Source organism: Rosa chinensis, chromosome 5 (genome assembly GCF_002994745.2).
Source record: "Rosa chinensis cultivar Old Blush chromosome 5, RchiOBHm-V2, whole genome shotgun sequence".
NCBI classification, from domain to species: domain Eukaryota; kingdom Viridiplantae; phylum Streptophyta; class Magnoliopsida; order Rosales; family Rosaceae; genus Rosa; species Rosa chinensis.
The window spans coordinates 3,902,178-3,918,316 of NC_037092.1; the positions used below are offsets into that span (position 1 = coordinate 3,902,178).

General features: G+C 38.3%; 3 protein-coding genes across 4 annotated transcripts; 1 reads left to right on the plus strand and 2 right to left on the minus strand.

The window, feature by feature from the left end:
- Positions 1-2,953: 2,953 nt before the first annotated feature.
- Positions 2,954-4,224, minus strand: LOC121049131 (F-box/kelch-repeat protein At3g06240-like; the record flags this gene model as incomplete). Its single annotated transcript, XM_040505685.1, has 1 exon — positions 2,954-4,224. A coding segment is annotated over exon 1 (981 nt), but the record flags the coding sequence as incomplete, so codon positions are not given.
- A 4,722-nt stretch (positions 4,225-8,946) lies between these two features.
- LOC112165122 (dynein light chain 1, cytoplasmic) lies at positions 8,947-9,577 on the plus strand. Its single transcript, XM_024301551.2, has 2 exons — positions 8,947-9,187; positions 9,277-9,577. The coding sequence occupies exons 1-2, from the start codon at positions 9,050-9,052 to the stop codon at positions 9,472-9,474; spliced, it is 336 nt and encodes a 111-aa protein (XP_024157319.1). The 5' UTR covers positions 8,947-9,049; the 3' UTR covers positions 9,475-9,577.
- Positions 9,578-10,298: 721 nt separating this feature from the next.
- LOC112165120 (external alternative NAD(P)H-ubiquinone oxidoreductase B2, mitochondrial) lies at positions 10,299-14,783 on the minus strand. Of its 2 annotated transcripts, XM_024301549.2 has the most exons (10): positions 14,522-14,782; positions 13,450-13,720; positions 12,963-13,160; positions 12,572-12,822; positions 12,259-12,478; positions 12,065-12,169; positions 11,424-11,696; positions 11,223-11,344; positions 10,869-10,997; positions 10,299-10,781 (listed from the first exon to the last, which is right to left on the minus strand). In XM_024301549.2, the coding sequence occupies exons 1-10, from the start codon at positions 14,608-14,610 to the stop codon at positions 10,694-10,696; spliced, it is 1,746 nt and encodes a 581-aa protein (XP_024157317.1). In that variant the 5' UTR covers positions 14,611-14,782; the 3' UTR covers positions 10,299-10,693. The 2 variants fall into 2 exon arrangements, with proteins under 2 accessions (XP_024157317.1, XP_040362709.1); XM_040506775.1 differs by lacking the exon at positions 10,299-10,781 and having other exon boundaries at positions 10,931-11,040; positions 14,522-14,783.
- Between the last annotated feature and the right edge of the window lie 1,356 nt (positions 14,784-16,139).

Consider the following 16,139-nt stretch of genomic DNA (forward strand, 5'->3'; position numbering starts at 1 on the left):
TATATCCTACGCGTGATTATATCTTATGGTAGGACCCTAGCTAGATCTTATAGATTAAGAAAACGATCTAAAGAAGGTTAAGACTTTGAACTTTCTTACTTAGCCAACACAGAATTATGATCTAATAAAATAAAATTTTAATAGTAAATAAAAAAATAATAAGGGTACAACAAAAAAGTAAAAATAAAAAAGAAGTCACTTTCTTCAAAAGTAAATTAGTATGACAGACTTTAACGATTAAAAAATATAAATTCCCTTTAAAAAAAAAAGGTCAATTGACATTAGGGAAGTAGATAGTGTAAGTAGTGTGTAAGTGAATTTCAATGTAGCCGTCTAATACTAACTAAGAGAAATGCTGTCTTATGTGACTAATGGAAAACAGTGTACAATACCAAACGAAAAGTGTGACAATTATACTAAAAAAAATTAGGTCGGTTATTGATCGTAAAACATACACAAACAAAATATTTTGGTTTAAGCAGTTTTCTTTCGTTCCAAGATGTTAACAGGAAGCAATTCCCTTTTTAAATTGGCCTCTCTTCAATTTGTTACACTGGACTTTCTTCATCAACTTGAAGAGTTGAAGTGGAAGAGTAGCTATTCAAGAAACTAAGATTACAGTAATTGAGATGTTAGAAGAATACTGTTAGCGCTAGTTTAGGATTGCTGAGACTTTTAAAGAAAACTGCTGCTATTGTGTTGTGAGAATAATCAGCTGTGAATTAAAACAGTTTTATGTTTAGTAAATAATATTTTTAAAAGTGCTATCAGTACATAAAACAACTACAGAACGTATTTTGATCCTCAATAGTTTCTAAAAAAACCACTGATCTGCTTCTAAAATCTGTCACTAGTGATCATTGAAAACTGTTATTTATTTATTTATTAAATATAATAAAATTTAAAATTTTAAACGGAAGCTAATTTTTTTTTAAATTAAACAATCCGGAACGAGGTCTTTGAATGGACTAGTGGAGGAAAGGTGCAAAAGTAAGTTTTGACAGACACACCGATAGTAATGAGGACAGTGTTGCTCTAGTAATGAGGACAGTGTTGCTCTATTTGTTGGAATGCACTGAAGGTGAGGAAAGCTTGTCGTTTCTATTAGAAAATAGTGACCGAGGGGGAGCACCTACTACTCCATTAGTTATGTCTAGGAAAAATGTTACTTTAACACATACGAGATCAGTTGGTTCAGTTGCGTCACATGGGTTTTGACTTCGATGGCTCTGAACCAAGTCTTCAAGAAGCAAGAGTTTTTCATGCTCTAAGATACCACAGTCACAAACCAACTTGGAACACAAGGAAATCAAGTAGAAACCATACAAAAAACCCCTATTAGTTGCACCTACTATCATCGATCACAACCTCAAAAGCTGTAATCAACATATGTATGTGCTACGAGTTGTAATTAAATTACAGACTTTCAATACATAAATTTTTTTGAAAAAATAAATAGAGGATTAGGCGATATTAGCTCCTTTGTGATAGCTGATTTGGAGTTTCAAATATCCATCCACAATCCCGAAAGAAAGGGGACCATTACAACCGGGACTTTCAATCCATAACTTGCTTGCAATAATCTTAACAATGCTTACAGTCTCCACACAAGTTTCAAATTTACCAAACCTAGTTGTTATGATCTTAACAATGTCATGAAGATGATGGATGGTTTGAGCCGGTAGGTGTTGGATTTGATCTAGGATGTGGTCTTTGCCTTTTTCTCCTGCGACCTACAAGCCATTATATACCCATAACTGTTAGCCCAAATTAATTAATAGTACTCTCAAATCACTTCATCATATTTTTAACAAATCACAATCTGAGACTTCTTGCTCATGAGCTTGTCATATGGGATTTTGATGAAAATTGACAAAGATATGGCTACTATTTGGCAGGCTGGAGGAATGATCGAAACCATAACTAATCAACAAAAGGTTGTAAGAGCCAAATGTGCATGTTGGAATAATAGTAATGAAGTTGATTTATCATTCAATTCAAATCATAGTTTAAGGACTCAATTGCAACTCGGGTATGGTCTTCTGAAAATGCAGTCAGAAGTTACAAGCAGAGTTTAATGAAACATATGCGAGTTTTCAACCATATCAAAATCAACTAACACGTTTTCATTGAATGACTTAAAAATCAAGAGAAGGTTGAACTCACCACGGTAAGAGGAACACTCGGAACTCAACTATAAGTTGTGACCCTTTACTGTACATTATCAATTTCTACCACATAATCTCACCAAATCACAATGCCAAAGTAAAGCCAAATCAAATTTCCACAAGTAAACACGAATTAAGGTAAAATACCTAACACCAAAGATTCAAGATTTGAAATTCCAGGGAAATATGAGGTAATTAACATAATGAAGTAGTACCCTTCTTACTCCAACCCGGAGGAGCCACCAAGGACAGAACTTCCATTTTTGCACCCTTGTTCTCCACTTTGCTTGCCCTTTCACTTTCACCTACTGAATTCGAACTAAAATTAGAAGGGGATAAAAAAAAAATTAAAAATTAAAATTAAAATAAAACTTAAGCTCAAGGGAAAAAAAACGTTGGTGCCACATACCCGTTATTGGTGAAACCAAAGTCTCCACATATGCAACATAATGAAGAAAATATGCCTCACAATCACAAATGATATTTCTAAATGTCTTTTCTTCCGGATTATATAATCCCAAGGATCTACAACGGAGAAGAACTTCGCCATTCTCTAAAATGCATAAAGGCGTCAGCATATTGTCAAAATGTTGAGGTAAACACTCTGGGGAAATGTATATGACTTTGGTCCAAGATTCTTCGACCCCATATTCCTTCATCATCCATATACCAAACTCATGGTATACAAACAAAGAGTTCCCAACAGTCAAGATTGAAGCAGATATAGGGGAGTGACAGGGGAATAACGCCATGACCTTAAATTTCTCCTCCGCAAGACCTAAAGACAGTATTCCTAATGTACCTTCCTCATACTCTACTCCTCTTAGAAGGGCTACCCAATGTAGAGTTTCGTTTAACAAGAAACCCTGCTTTTCGAACCGATAAATGTATTCACTGCCTTGGCTAATATGATTGAAATCAGGATTAGGCCTCCATGAACCCGTTTTTAGTGTAAAGACTTGAAGTGTGGTTTCTGCTTCATATATTTTAGTGGCTCGTATTACCTTGTAATCTTCGATGGTGGAATCATAACCGAATCCAGCAAGATATACGAAACTCTCAAAGATGCTTGAACTTTCACAAATATGAAGTTCAGGTTCTGGTAGCTGCTTGAACTCTCTAGTGCAAGGGTTCCATAATATGATGCTACCGCTTCCAAATTCTATACAAATCAAGCCATTGCAAGAACCATAGATATTTGGAAAACATTCACCTTCAAAGTCATGCATCTCCGGATAATCAAGCTCTGTGATTGCAACGTCACCATCATCTAGCTTCAGTACAGAAGCTTGGAGAGGCCGCGTTCCGAGAAGGAGGTTGAAGTGGTTGGTGTTGACCCGGCTGAGGTGGTTTTTAACAAAAGAGGGATCGGAGATCAATGCAAGCCATGACTTGCATACGCAGCGAAATCGTAGTAGAGATTTGGCCGGTAGCCTTGACAGTATCTCAGCAATGATGTCATGATCGAAGTCAGGACCGACTATGGTTGTTGCTGGCGCCGAATCCGTCTGGCGTCGCCGGCCATGTTTGGGGTGCGAGATTTGAGTTTTGTTTTTCATGTAGAAAGATAGAATGAAGAGAGGAGGGGCAACATTCTTGTGTTGCACCCTCAAAGTCAATGGTTTGAGATTCGAAGGAGGCGACGAGGAAGGAACGTGCAAGCGCTGACTATATGAAAATGATTTTTTTGTTTTTTGAAGTTTCAAAATTATGTATTTTTTCATTTTTATTAAATTTTTAAGTATCTTCGCTGATTCATAAACCATTCATTCCACAAAAACAAGCTCAAGATGAGCTTTAATAATCAAAAATCATCTCTACTAGTAATCTTGAATTCAACACAAAATGAGGAACATAGTCAGCCCCCAACTATAAGTACGTCTATAACCCATTACCATATTATCAATTTCTGCCATGAAACTCACAAAATCAAAATGCCAGGTAAAACCATATCAAAATTCCACATGCAAATAAACATGAATCAAGGCATGAAACTAAAGTAGCTACCCGCAGTAGAAAAGTATGAGGGAAATAACAAAGTAAGTATCTTTCTTACTCCAACCTGAAGGAGCTGGTAGTTTGAAGGACAAAATCTCCATTCTTGCACCCTTGTTCTCCACTCTGCTGGCCATTTCACTTTCACCTACTAAATTCAAACAAAACTTATTTAGAAGGATAAAAACCTTAAACTCAAGGTAAAAAAAAAAGGCTCACAGTGTTCGGTGTTACATACTTGCACAAATGCTGTTTAGTGATGAAACTAAAGTCTCAACATAAGCAGCATAAAGAGGAGAAGGCCGCTCGCAAGTCCAAAAATGACATTTCTAAATCTCTTTCTCTTCGGATTATACAACCCCTAGGCTTTTTTATGATTCAGAAGAACTTCACCATTCTCTAAAATGCATAAAGGTATCAAAGGTATAGTCAAAACCTTGAGGTAAAACCTCAGGGTAAATGTATATGACTTCAATCCAAGAATCTTCTACCCCATATTCCTTCATCCTCCAGATAATGTACTTGTGATATACGAGTAAAGAATTCCCAACCATCACGATTGAACTAGATATCAGGTTAGAATGACGACAGGGAAGTAGCGCCATCACCTGAAACTTCTCCTCCGCGAGACCAATAGTCACTATATATTCCCAAAGTACCCCTCATACTCTGACCCCCTCAAACGGGCTACCCAATGTAGAGTTTCGTTTATTAAGAACCCCGGGCTTTGTTGACGCGTAAGATATTCTCTCTCGCTAATATGATTGAAATCTGGATTGGTCCTCCATGACCCGATTTTGATTGTAAACGTACACCTGAAGTGTGGTTTCATCATCAAATACTCTAGTAGCTCGTATTACCTTGTAATCTTCTATGGTGGAATCATAACCGAATCCAGCAAGAGTAACTACAACCACCTTCAGGTTCCGGTAGCTGCTTGAATTCTCTAGTCGAAGGGTTCCATATTATGATGTTACCGTTTTCAAACTCTACACATATCAAGCCATTACAAGAACCATAGATCATGAAGCAAACGGGATCGATCAGAGAACGTTACCGGATAATCAAGCTGTCTTATTGTAATGCCACCATCATCTTGCTTAGACAGTACATCACCTTGGAAGGGCCTCGTTCCTACAAGGAGGTTGAAGAGGTTGGTGTTGACTTTGCGGAGGCGATTCAGGACAAAAGTGGGATCGGAGATCAAAGCACGCCATGACTTGCAAACACAGGGAAACTGTAGTAGCTAGGGATTTGGCCGGTAGCTTTAACAGTATCTCAACAATGATATCATCGTCGAAGTCATGACCGACGGTGTTGGTTTCGGATCTGGGAGTTGAGATTGACCTTCTCATATGGAAGGATGAACAATGGGACAAGAAGGGAAGGTCCGGGGGTGGTGACTAAATGAAACTGGAGTCGTTGACGAGGAAGGGATGATGGGCCGGGATGCTGACTAAACATTTGTGCATGGATTTCCAGATAAGTGCTGTTTTTAAATCGAGTAGAAATGTTAATGGCGAGGCTGTACCGCCATAGTTCATCGTTTATGTTAATGGCGAGGCTGTACCGCCATAGTTAGGTTTGGTTAAGGGTTAAATTTGGTTAGGGGTTGAGTCTTTTTGGCTCATGTAAGTCACTGGTGGTGGTGGTCCCGTAACTTTGGTTTCGTTGATGCTGTAACCTGTATGGTTATTTGGTTATTAATGGAATGCGGTACTTTTCTCAAAAAAAAAAAAAAAAATCGAGTAGAAATGTGGATTCCTTTGTACGCTAATGGATTTGTAAATTGTCGAATATAGGCATATCACATGGGTGCACAAAAATACTACCTCCTCCGTACATCTAAAGAATGACAATTTTGTAAACACTCGTTTTGTTTACGAAATATTGTGGAAACATTTCCAAAATTAAAGAAATATTAAGAAATTCTACAAATATGTTATGAATTTTTTAATAAAATTATAAATAGAAAGGTGATCTCGAACATTTTTTTTCTGCTGAATAATATCGATGTTATATTTATCAACTGTTTGAGATATCAATTTTAAACATTGCATCGCTTTTTCCTAAATCGAAGGCAAAAAAATCCTAGGAGAGTTTTCCTCTCACCCTAGTTTTTCTCTACGGAGTCCTAGCCTCCTTCCTTAGCCTCGCTATCTCTTCCTTGCCTCTCCATCCCTCCATGGCCTCCATAGATGCTATCACAGCAAGTTTTGAGGCTTCTCTTGCTCTTGCTTCTGGTGGTAGCGCCCCGGATCTGGGTAAGATTGGTGGTGGTCCAGTGTGCAAGTCATCTCAATCTTTTCTACTTGGCAAGCCTCTGACGCGCAAGCCCAAGCCGATGGATCCCAAAGCTTTCAAGGCTCACTTCCACCGTACTTGGATGGTGGATAAGGATTTTAGGGTCCAGGAAAAGGCGGGCTATGTGTTTCTATTCTCCTTTGAATCGCTTTGTGATCAGAACAAGATACTACGCGGAGGAGTTTTGTCTTTTGATCGAGCTCCTATGTGCTTTGAAGAATTTGATGGGGTAAAGCCCCTGCATGAAGCCCAATTCAAGCATCTACGTGTGTGGGTTAGGGTTTCGGGGATTCCTCCTTTGTATGAAGAACCTGAAAATTTTACTCTTATCGGTAATCTCTTGGGTGGTTTCTTAGACTATGATAAGAAGGAATTCAAGAAGGGTGGGATTTGGATCTTCTTCACCCATGATATCTCCAAACCTTTCTTGCTTGAGCGGAAGATTTTCTTGGATGTCGGCGTCGAACCGGTGCTTTAATTTCAGTTTGAACATTTGAAAGGGAGATGTTCACAGTATGGACTGGTCACGCATGCTTGGATTGCATGTGAGGAGTTGCATACTCCACTACCGTCATCTAGGGTTTTGAACTTTCCGGGGCCGTCAACCTCAGGAGGTTTGTTTTCCTTTTTGGCTCAGAACAAGCATGAGTTCTTCACTACTTCCTCATCTATTCTGAAGAAGAAGAAACCAACCTTTTGTCGCGTTGAACGCCCTAACCCTCCATCTACTTCTCCTTCCGGGTCGTCTCCGATTTCGGATCCGGTTGATGGTAATGGCGAGAACATAGCTTCGGGGACAGAGCATGCTTTGGAGCAAACCTTGAGTTCGTTTTTGGCCCATAATGGTGCGACTGGATCTGGTACAACTGAAGCTGCAACCATAGTGCAGGATATGCAACAAGATGTCGTGGCTTCAAAGAAAAGGGATAGGAATGGGGGTTGCGATCCCTTTCCGAATAAGTTCAAGACCATTTTGGGTGGAAAAATTCAAACTTTGCAGGCTGATGCTTTGGGTTTGGTTGGAGACAACAATGATATTCCTCTTGTCACTCTCACGAAGAAGATGGGTAGGCCGCCTGGTAGCAGGAATAAGAGCCAACACTCTGGGAAGAAGTCGGGAACGGCCCCTTTGAGACTCACCTACCCTGCAGTCGGTGCTTCAGGTTCTAGCCCTAGAGATAAGGGCAAAGAAAAGCTTTAGACTTTCCTGGTTCCTTTGCCTACTACTGGAAATTGAGTTCCTTATTACTTTCTTCTCAGTCTACTTAGTTGTACACCAATTGAGGTCTCTAAGCGACTAAATTTGCTTTTCAAAGGGGGTTAGTAGTGAGGATTTGATTTCTTGTATTTTAGGCTCAATAAGTGAGCATATGTGTTAACAGTGAAGGTACTTGTGTTTTGCTTGGCGGCTTGTGCCATCTAAATTTTAGGTATGAGACAGCATCTGATGTATGTGTCTTCTAGCCTTTAGTAATGAAGCTATCCTTTTCTCAAAAAAAAAAAAAAAATTAAACATTGCATCACAAAATTCGAAAGCATATGTGAAAAGAAAATCTAGCAAAACTTTCATCGCAATTTCTTGCTGTATTCTATTGATTTATGAATATACCTCCAATTCTCTTGACTCCATATTAAGTTTCATCCAATATCTCAATTTGAATCGTATTCTTTCGTTAGTACAAATGGTGTATATTTTTGTTGTACATATGTTTCAAAGTTTATAAAGAAGTTAAAACAATTTTGTGGATGTTTTAAAGAACCGGTTCAAATCATATAAGAGCTTGGCTGAAATAGGAAAAGTAGTGTTCCTCATGCACGATTTAGATCAGGTACATCCTGAAAATTACATTTGGTGAACACCATCAAACTCGCAATGTGAAGATGGCACTCAAATTGGGTTGGTTATTGATCACGAGAATCATATGAAGCCACATAATATTTCTGTTTCATCTGCCATTTTTCACAGCCTGTGATCACGTGGTTCAAGTAGTTCACTGCCAGCTTGTTCCTAGTTAGTTGCTACTCACACTTCATTTCCCAACATTGGAGCTCATCTTCATTTTTATAGTACATTTTCCTCATCAAACTCACTGTCAAGGAGAAGCTAAAGCTCTTTGGACTTGAGATCAACAAAACAAGAATACAAGCTAGAAAACAAAGTATAGGCAAACAGACAATTGATTATCAACCTCACAACACTAATGATTGATCAAAGGTACTAGTATCTTCGTGCTTATACTACCACAAACGTCTTGCATCTCCAGGATAATGTGGACCTAGAACTGAAAATTCCCCTTCAGTGCCGTAGAATCTGAGCCATTAACTGATCATACCAGATGCAATCAAGTTCACAAGCACTGCATTTTTCATGTCCCATTCATACATGGAGAGGCACCTGTCTGTATCCAAACCACCGCACTTTATTCCATTTCACTGATTGAATTCTCTGATGATCACAAAGCCTGAACTAGAAATATAATCCGCATATCACTCAATACTGCTACCTTTTCCACTTTTGAGCTCTTTGATCACTATTCTCAGCAGCAAGCGATTCCCAGTCCCGGCAGGTTTCCTCTTCAGCTATGTTAGAAGGCAAAGCGGTAGTTAACGAGACTGATATGCTTGAAACAATGCAGCAAGAAGCACTCCAATTAGCCGCCAAGGCTCTCGATATCTTTGATGTCACTCAACCTACTGAAATAGCTCAATTCATAAAGAAGGTTAATTACTTACTCTTCTTCCTCATCGAATCCTCAAATATTAGAGGCTACTGTGTACATGAATTTGGTACTTTTGTTTGTGAATGCAGGAATTCGATGAATCGTATGGAGCTGGGTGGCAATGCATAGTGGGAACAGATTTTGGTTCGTTTGTGACCCACAGCCAGGGGTGTTTTATCCATTTCTGCATAGGTAGCCTTGCATTCTTGCTCTTCAGGGGTGCAGCTAATCTAGCCACCTCGGCGGAGCTAAATAGGATTCCGACATTGGAGGCCTCAAATGCATAAGCTTTGCATCATAATTCCCTTTCTTTAATTTTCTGTTCAATTCATATTGACAAATAAATAAATGAATGTCGAAGAACGGATTCCAAGTTATGTCATCTCTCATATTCTTTTCAGCATCCATTTTATTAAGCTCAAGAAAAATGAAATGTGATTCAAACCCCCTCTACAGAAACGGAGTTTTTGTCTTAGATTGATGAAGAATTATGAGGGCAGAGGCAGAAATCAGAATAATAGGTTTCTCTCTTGCTATCTAGGAAACCATGATACCTTATGCTGGCAAAGGTAAATAATATCAAACCCTGTCAAGACTCTTTTTTATTGAAATTCTCTAGTGTCATTTCCTCATCATTGGTAAAACATGATTTTTAGCTTTTTAAAGTGAAAAACCTCAAAAATCTCTATCTAATTTGTTTTTAATGATTTTCTCGGTTTTCCGACTTTTGGAAATCGTTAAAAAAAAAAAAAATTAGGTCGAGATTTTTTAGGTCTGTTGGTTTTAGAATTGAGAAAATAACATTTTAGCAAAAAAAAACAGTGCTAATACACAATTTCGGTGAAAATCATGGTTTTGGACCATTTTGTTTTTTGGGTGAAAGATACTGGATTGTCTCCCACGGATTTAAACATCACGCCTAATTTCGCATACTGCATGAGCATGAGCATTGTTAGCCTTACTTGCTAGCACAAAGATATTGAGTAGCTCAGTCAAATTCCTGTAACCAGCCATAATCAATGATGGGAGGAAGTCTGGAGTCATCAATAAATAGTACACAAGCTGAAGCTTTGGATTGTTAAGGCGCTAACAAAAGTGTCTGAGACGATTGTTGTGGAAAGAAATTCATGCTCTTGTTAAGATCCAATTGCCAATGCTTAAGGTCTATACAAATACTCGATAACTGATTTAAGGGACATTTATTTTGGTATGACCTTTATGATCATCATTTCAATGAATCAAATGAATCAAAGTACTTCCTACAGAAACAAAATCCAGAGAAACTTGGTGTCTCCGATAGGACTAGAAAGAACTGAGTGTGAATAGCAAAATTGGGGACCTTGTAATCCCTACGGAATGTTGTTCATCAAAAGCAGTACTGGTCAGACTTGTTGGGTTTCAACTTTCAACAAGAGATCACTACTTAATTCTTCGTTCAACAAAAACTTGTTTATTGCCAAAATTGTGGTAAATGTGTGAACCGTATAGTCAAGATGATGTCTTCCCTCAAATCTGACTAGAATCCCTTCCGAAAATGAAACGCCTTACCCAGTCTGAAATGACCATTCCCCTGTTGCGCCAGCTAACTTGTTTGCTGAAAGTTGAGGAGGAAGCAAGAGAAACATCAAAATCATGGACATTTCAACTAAACCTCAAAGAGATCAAAGAGGTGGTTATATACCTTGCATAAACAGAATACCAAAGCCACTGGGAACTGTAGCCAATTGACACCCCATCACCGGGAAGAACAGGGAGTTGTGCAGCAGTTTGCTCACCTCCCAAAGGAGCAAATTGACCAAGATGCTTGTACCTTTCAAGAATAATCAATGGCATATTAGCACATTATAGCTAGCCTGCATGACTTACACAAAATTTAAACCCTGAATGAAGTGTCAATGTAGGTATCAAAGATCCAAGGGTTTTTGTTACAAGGATGAAAAGCTTACTGAACCTAAATTGGGTCTCATCTAATTCCAAAGAATGATTCCAGAAAAAGAGACACACATGCACAATAGAAACACAGATTGACTTGTACCTGAAGGGATGAAACCGATGGCGACCTTCTCCTCGAAACCTGAGAGGACCTTCTGGATATTTCTCACACTTTTCCATACGGTTGAAACAACTGGCAAGGTAGGCACCTTCTTGAGCTGCAACCTGATATTTCATTTAACAAGCAAATAAATACCTTGGCATGCCCTCAACAATATCCACATGTTCATGAATAGATCAATACCTGGGCTGTAGCTGGAAGCATTTTCATCTGGGAATCCACTTTAGAAAGAGCTGTTTTGAAATCTTCAATGTTCAGCTCCACTGATTTGGTTGCACTAGCGCCCTTTGTTTCCTTCAAAAGATCAACAATATCACGCATCTGCATGTTCTTCAAATAAAGCTCCACTTGAGGATATCTTTCACAAATGTCATTGATGACTTCTTTCCATTCCTGAACTGTAAGTGTTCCTGATTTGTCCTTGTCTGCCTTACTGAATATGGCAGTGATATCTTCCTATAAAGCCAATAGGAATAAGAAAAACAAGTAGAGAGATTAGTGATACGTTGAATCAAAAGGAACATTCCAATGTAATTGATAATGTGTGGACAATTGATAATGTGTGGACTTAGTAGTAACTACTAAAAGCAAATCAAAGTACTAGATGCATATTTGGTTATATGAAAACATGGATACATAACAGGTTTTTGTAAAGTTTGGTTGTCATTATTTCACGTCAATGAGAACTGTGTCTCTAAACTGATTATAGTTGACTGCTCCACTCACAAGTTATCCTCGAAGGGAAAACCAGGAGTAGTGCTGATATTTTGTTTCCAGAGACATTGGTATAAAAGTTTAGGTTGAGAAGTAAGAAGGGTAGTTACCAGGACTTTTCGCTGATTGATTGTGGCACAATCACCAAGTGCATAGACTTTGTCACATCCCTCCACTCGTAACCATTCATCAGTTGCTAGAACACGTCTGTTAGCCTGTTAAAAGGTTCTTCATTAATCATTACAGTTGTAAACTTCATAGACACAATGCAACAATGAGATTTCAGAGGTTTAGAAGACCGCACCTGACCAATTTGATTCATGAAATCCCTTATGAAAGGCCGCGTTCCAATACCAGTTGACCAGAGAGCCATTCCATATGGCATGGTGGAAATTTCCCCAGTTTTCATTTCTTTGGTAGTGATTTGTTTATCATCTACTTTGGTAACCATTGCTCCAGTTTTTACATTAATACCCTCTCTGCGAAATTTTTCTTCAGCAAACTCCGTGATTCTTTTATCAAACCTGCAAAAACATTAGAACTTCAATGAGTAAGCTTCCGCGGTAATAGAAAGATACCTGTCTGTTCAACAGTTCTAAGTCAGATTCTCTACTTACATACTCAGAATGTGATTTCCAGCCTCGAGAAGTGTTATTTTAACTTTATCTTTTACCCCAGGATATAATTTGACCAAGTCTTCATTCACATAGTCATGAAGTTCTGCAGCAAACTCCACACCAGTTGGGCCACCTCCAACAACGGCAAAATGAAGAATTCTCTCCTTCTCCTCATCACTTACAGTTGGCAGGCTAGCCTTTTCAAAGCATTCAATAACAGTTTTTCGTATCTTCTGGGCATCTTCTACTTCCTGCATGAAGCAAGAATCTCAAAGATGAGTTAGTAACAAAGATGCATACATTGATTCCCACCACCTGAGAAACCTCATTCCAAACGAGATAATTTTACAGTATTGCAAGACATGAATATAAAGGTTGCCAAGGACATCACCTTCAAGAAATGGCAGTTCTCCATCACACCAGGAGTATTGAATGTATTAACATTTGCTCCCACAGATATTACAAGGTAGTCGTAGTCCACAACAAATTCTTTTTCCCCATTCTCTAGATTAGATCGGCAATAGACTTTCTTCTCTTTTGCATCAATCTTGAGACACTCAGCTTCAGTGAATTGAAAGCCAATCTTTTTCTGTATAAAAACGTCAAAAAAAGGAAGTTAAATGACAAGTAATTGAACTCTGGCACAAAATGGAATTGCAATCATAAAAATTAATAGAGACTTTATCTGCAGGGATATGAACCTAATTTCCAGGTTAACATAACTTCAAGTTTCAGCATGCACAATTGTCTAATTGAAAGATTGCTGGCATGTAATCAACCAGAGACTGATAACAGTTTAATAAATAATAAGCAAAATAATGTTTACCAGAAAACAGAGACAGATATACAACAGCTTATATTATCTCACTGTGATTTACCTTTCTGACAATGTTACGAATTGGTTCAACAATGCTCCGAGGCTCCACGGTACCACAGGTAACACTCGGTAGTAAAGGGGTGAACGCAAAGTAATTCCTAGGAGATACAACATGAACATCGTATGAAGAATTTTTCAGACTCCTTAAGAAAGATGTTCCTGCCCACCCAGTTCCAAGTACAACCACCTTCTTTCTTTCCACATCAGGTGCACTACTACTGATCAGGTCAGAGTCTGAGTTCGCCTGAGCATAAGCCACATAGCCGCCGCCACTGCAACTCAAAGCAATAGACATAAGCCAACATATAATCACCAATCATGGCATGTATATATCATACATGACAAAGCGCAAAATGAGGGGTTTGCTTGGCAGAAACTGCCGAAATCTGAGCATGGTGACATGACTGCCATTAAAGTGGCAGATCATTGCAACTCTATATCTCACATTGATTTTAGTCTATGAATTCCAATCCCTTGCATTTAAAAATTACACATTAAATGTTCTATAAGCAACTGAGCATGAAATAATTCCAACAGATCTGATTATTTCCATAGACTTGCAACAAAATTGGAATGATTTAAGAACTTTCCAATTTTTTCACATGCTCACAAATTTGAAACTATACCAGATTTCCTCAGATTTTCAACTCCAAAAGATCTAATTGAAACTTCCAAAAAAATTGGAACAAAGCAGAGAACACATTTTTCAGCACGAAAACGCAATCAAACAGAGCTAAACTACAAGAACAGAATCTCATAAAGTATATTCCATTTTAGACGCGTAAAATTGCAGAGTCAAGAAAATAATAAACGAAACTTCATCAAATTTTAAAGTTTGAGGTGCAATTTTCTACAGAGATCTAACAGATTCCAGAGACTTCCAACAAAATCGGAAGAAAAACAGAGCACATAGTCTTCGGCATGGAGACGCCATATGTTACAAACTCAACGGTCCGAACAAAAAATCTAAACAAACTCGGCCTTATTTTATTGCAATAATTAACAATGCTAGAACAAAAAATAAATCAGTAACGGCATGAACAAGAAGAAGAAAAAGAGAGAAAGAGTAGTACCTGACGGCGACGACGAGGAGAATATTGGTGAGCCTAGGGTTGGCACGGAAAGGTCTAGAAATCTTCTGGACGATTCCGAAATCTTTCATTTCCGGCGCTTATTCAGATCTGCACCGAGAGAAAATCACAGCGAGCAAAAACGTAACAGAGGCGGCGGCACGAGAGAGAGAGAGAGAACAATTGTTGCGTAAGAATTTGCGTGCGAATTTATGCGGTTGTGTTATGGAGAAAAGGAAAGAGAGAGGAGGGAGCCAAATTTATACGGAAGGGGGAAAAATCCGAAGAGGTTGGAGTGTGTGTTAAATGCGAGGAGGGTTGGTTCCAGATTTGCTCGCGACTTGGCGCGCAAGAAAATTCAGCCACGTGTGAAGAGAACGAGAGAATATTCGAAGCGCTTTATACCGTGAGAGCACGACACGTAAGCGGAGATGGGGCCCTTGGGTGTGCTGGAACGCGAGAGTTGCGTGAGAAACAACAAAAAAAAGCACGCTTTGATTTTTTTTATTTTTTTTGGGGGATTATTTTATTGGGGGGTTTTTGGTGTGGGTGGCGATTTGGTCAAGGGAAAGCAAAAGCCACCTTTGATCACATGCCACATGGGTTGGAGAGGAAGGAAAGGAAAAAGCTGTAGTGACGATTGTGCACCGTCGAATTGTCTGACCAGTGACCAGGGACCCTGAATTGTGGGGGGTCTTGTTAGTTCTTTTTTATATAGACTAGGATCTTTTGGGTTTTGACATTTTGACGAGTTTTCTAAACGTACTTTTCACCTTTCCCACAGTTAACAAATTAGTAAAATAACTTGACAAATTTCTTGCTAAAAGTCGCCCCTAGTAATCCAAATGAATAAAAACCTAGATGCGGGGAATGTGTTGGAATTGTGCTGCTCAATATTGAAAAAAATATAATATAAACGACATAAGTGTACGGATCACTATTATTGGTATTGAGACAATTTAAAATAAAATTACGTATTAAGGTTATAATTTTTTGCTTAGAGAATAGACGCGCAAGCTTGGAAACAAAAAACTTGCCAACCCATTTGAATGTTCATTTCCATTCCCGTAAGAAAACATTAATTATGAAAATATGAACCTAAATTACCCATAATAAAAACTTGATTTCCTCTCCTCCCATAACACCTCCACATTTATTATGCACGTATTATTACCGTAAATTCACTGTATGTTAAATGAAAAAATGAGTATTGTTACATGGAATTGAGGAAAAGTACAAAAATCTATCATTATTTACCAAAACTGTTGTGATATAAATTAGGGTTAGGGTTGTGGCGATTTGGTCAAGCAGTCAAGGAAAGCATCACAAATATAGCACATGCCATATGGTTTGGCAAAGAAGAAAAGCCACAGCTGTATTTGACGATGCACAAAGAATGACCTGACTGGCTACCCAAAATAATGGGACGCTTTCCTAATTTTTTATACAAGACTAGGATCTTCAAGAGGGTAAAGCCAAACACATTTGATTTGACAAACATTGCTTTTCGGCTTTTGAGACGTCTAACATTGACCTAAGTTTAGTCTATTACCTAACTATCTACCAAGTTTCTTACAAAATAATTTTAATAAAGTTCATAACCAATAAATTTGTTCTGGGC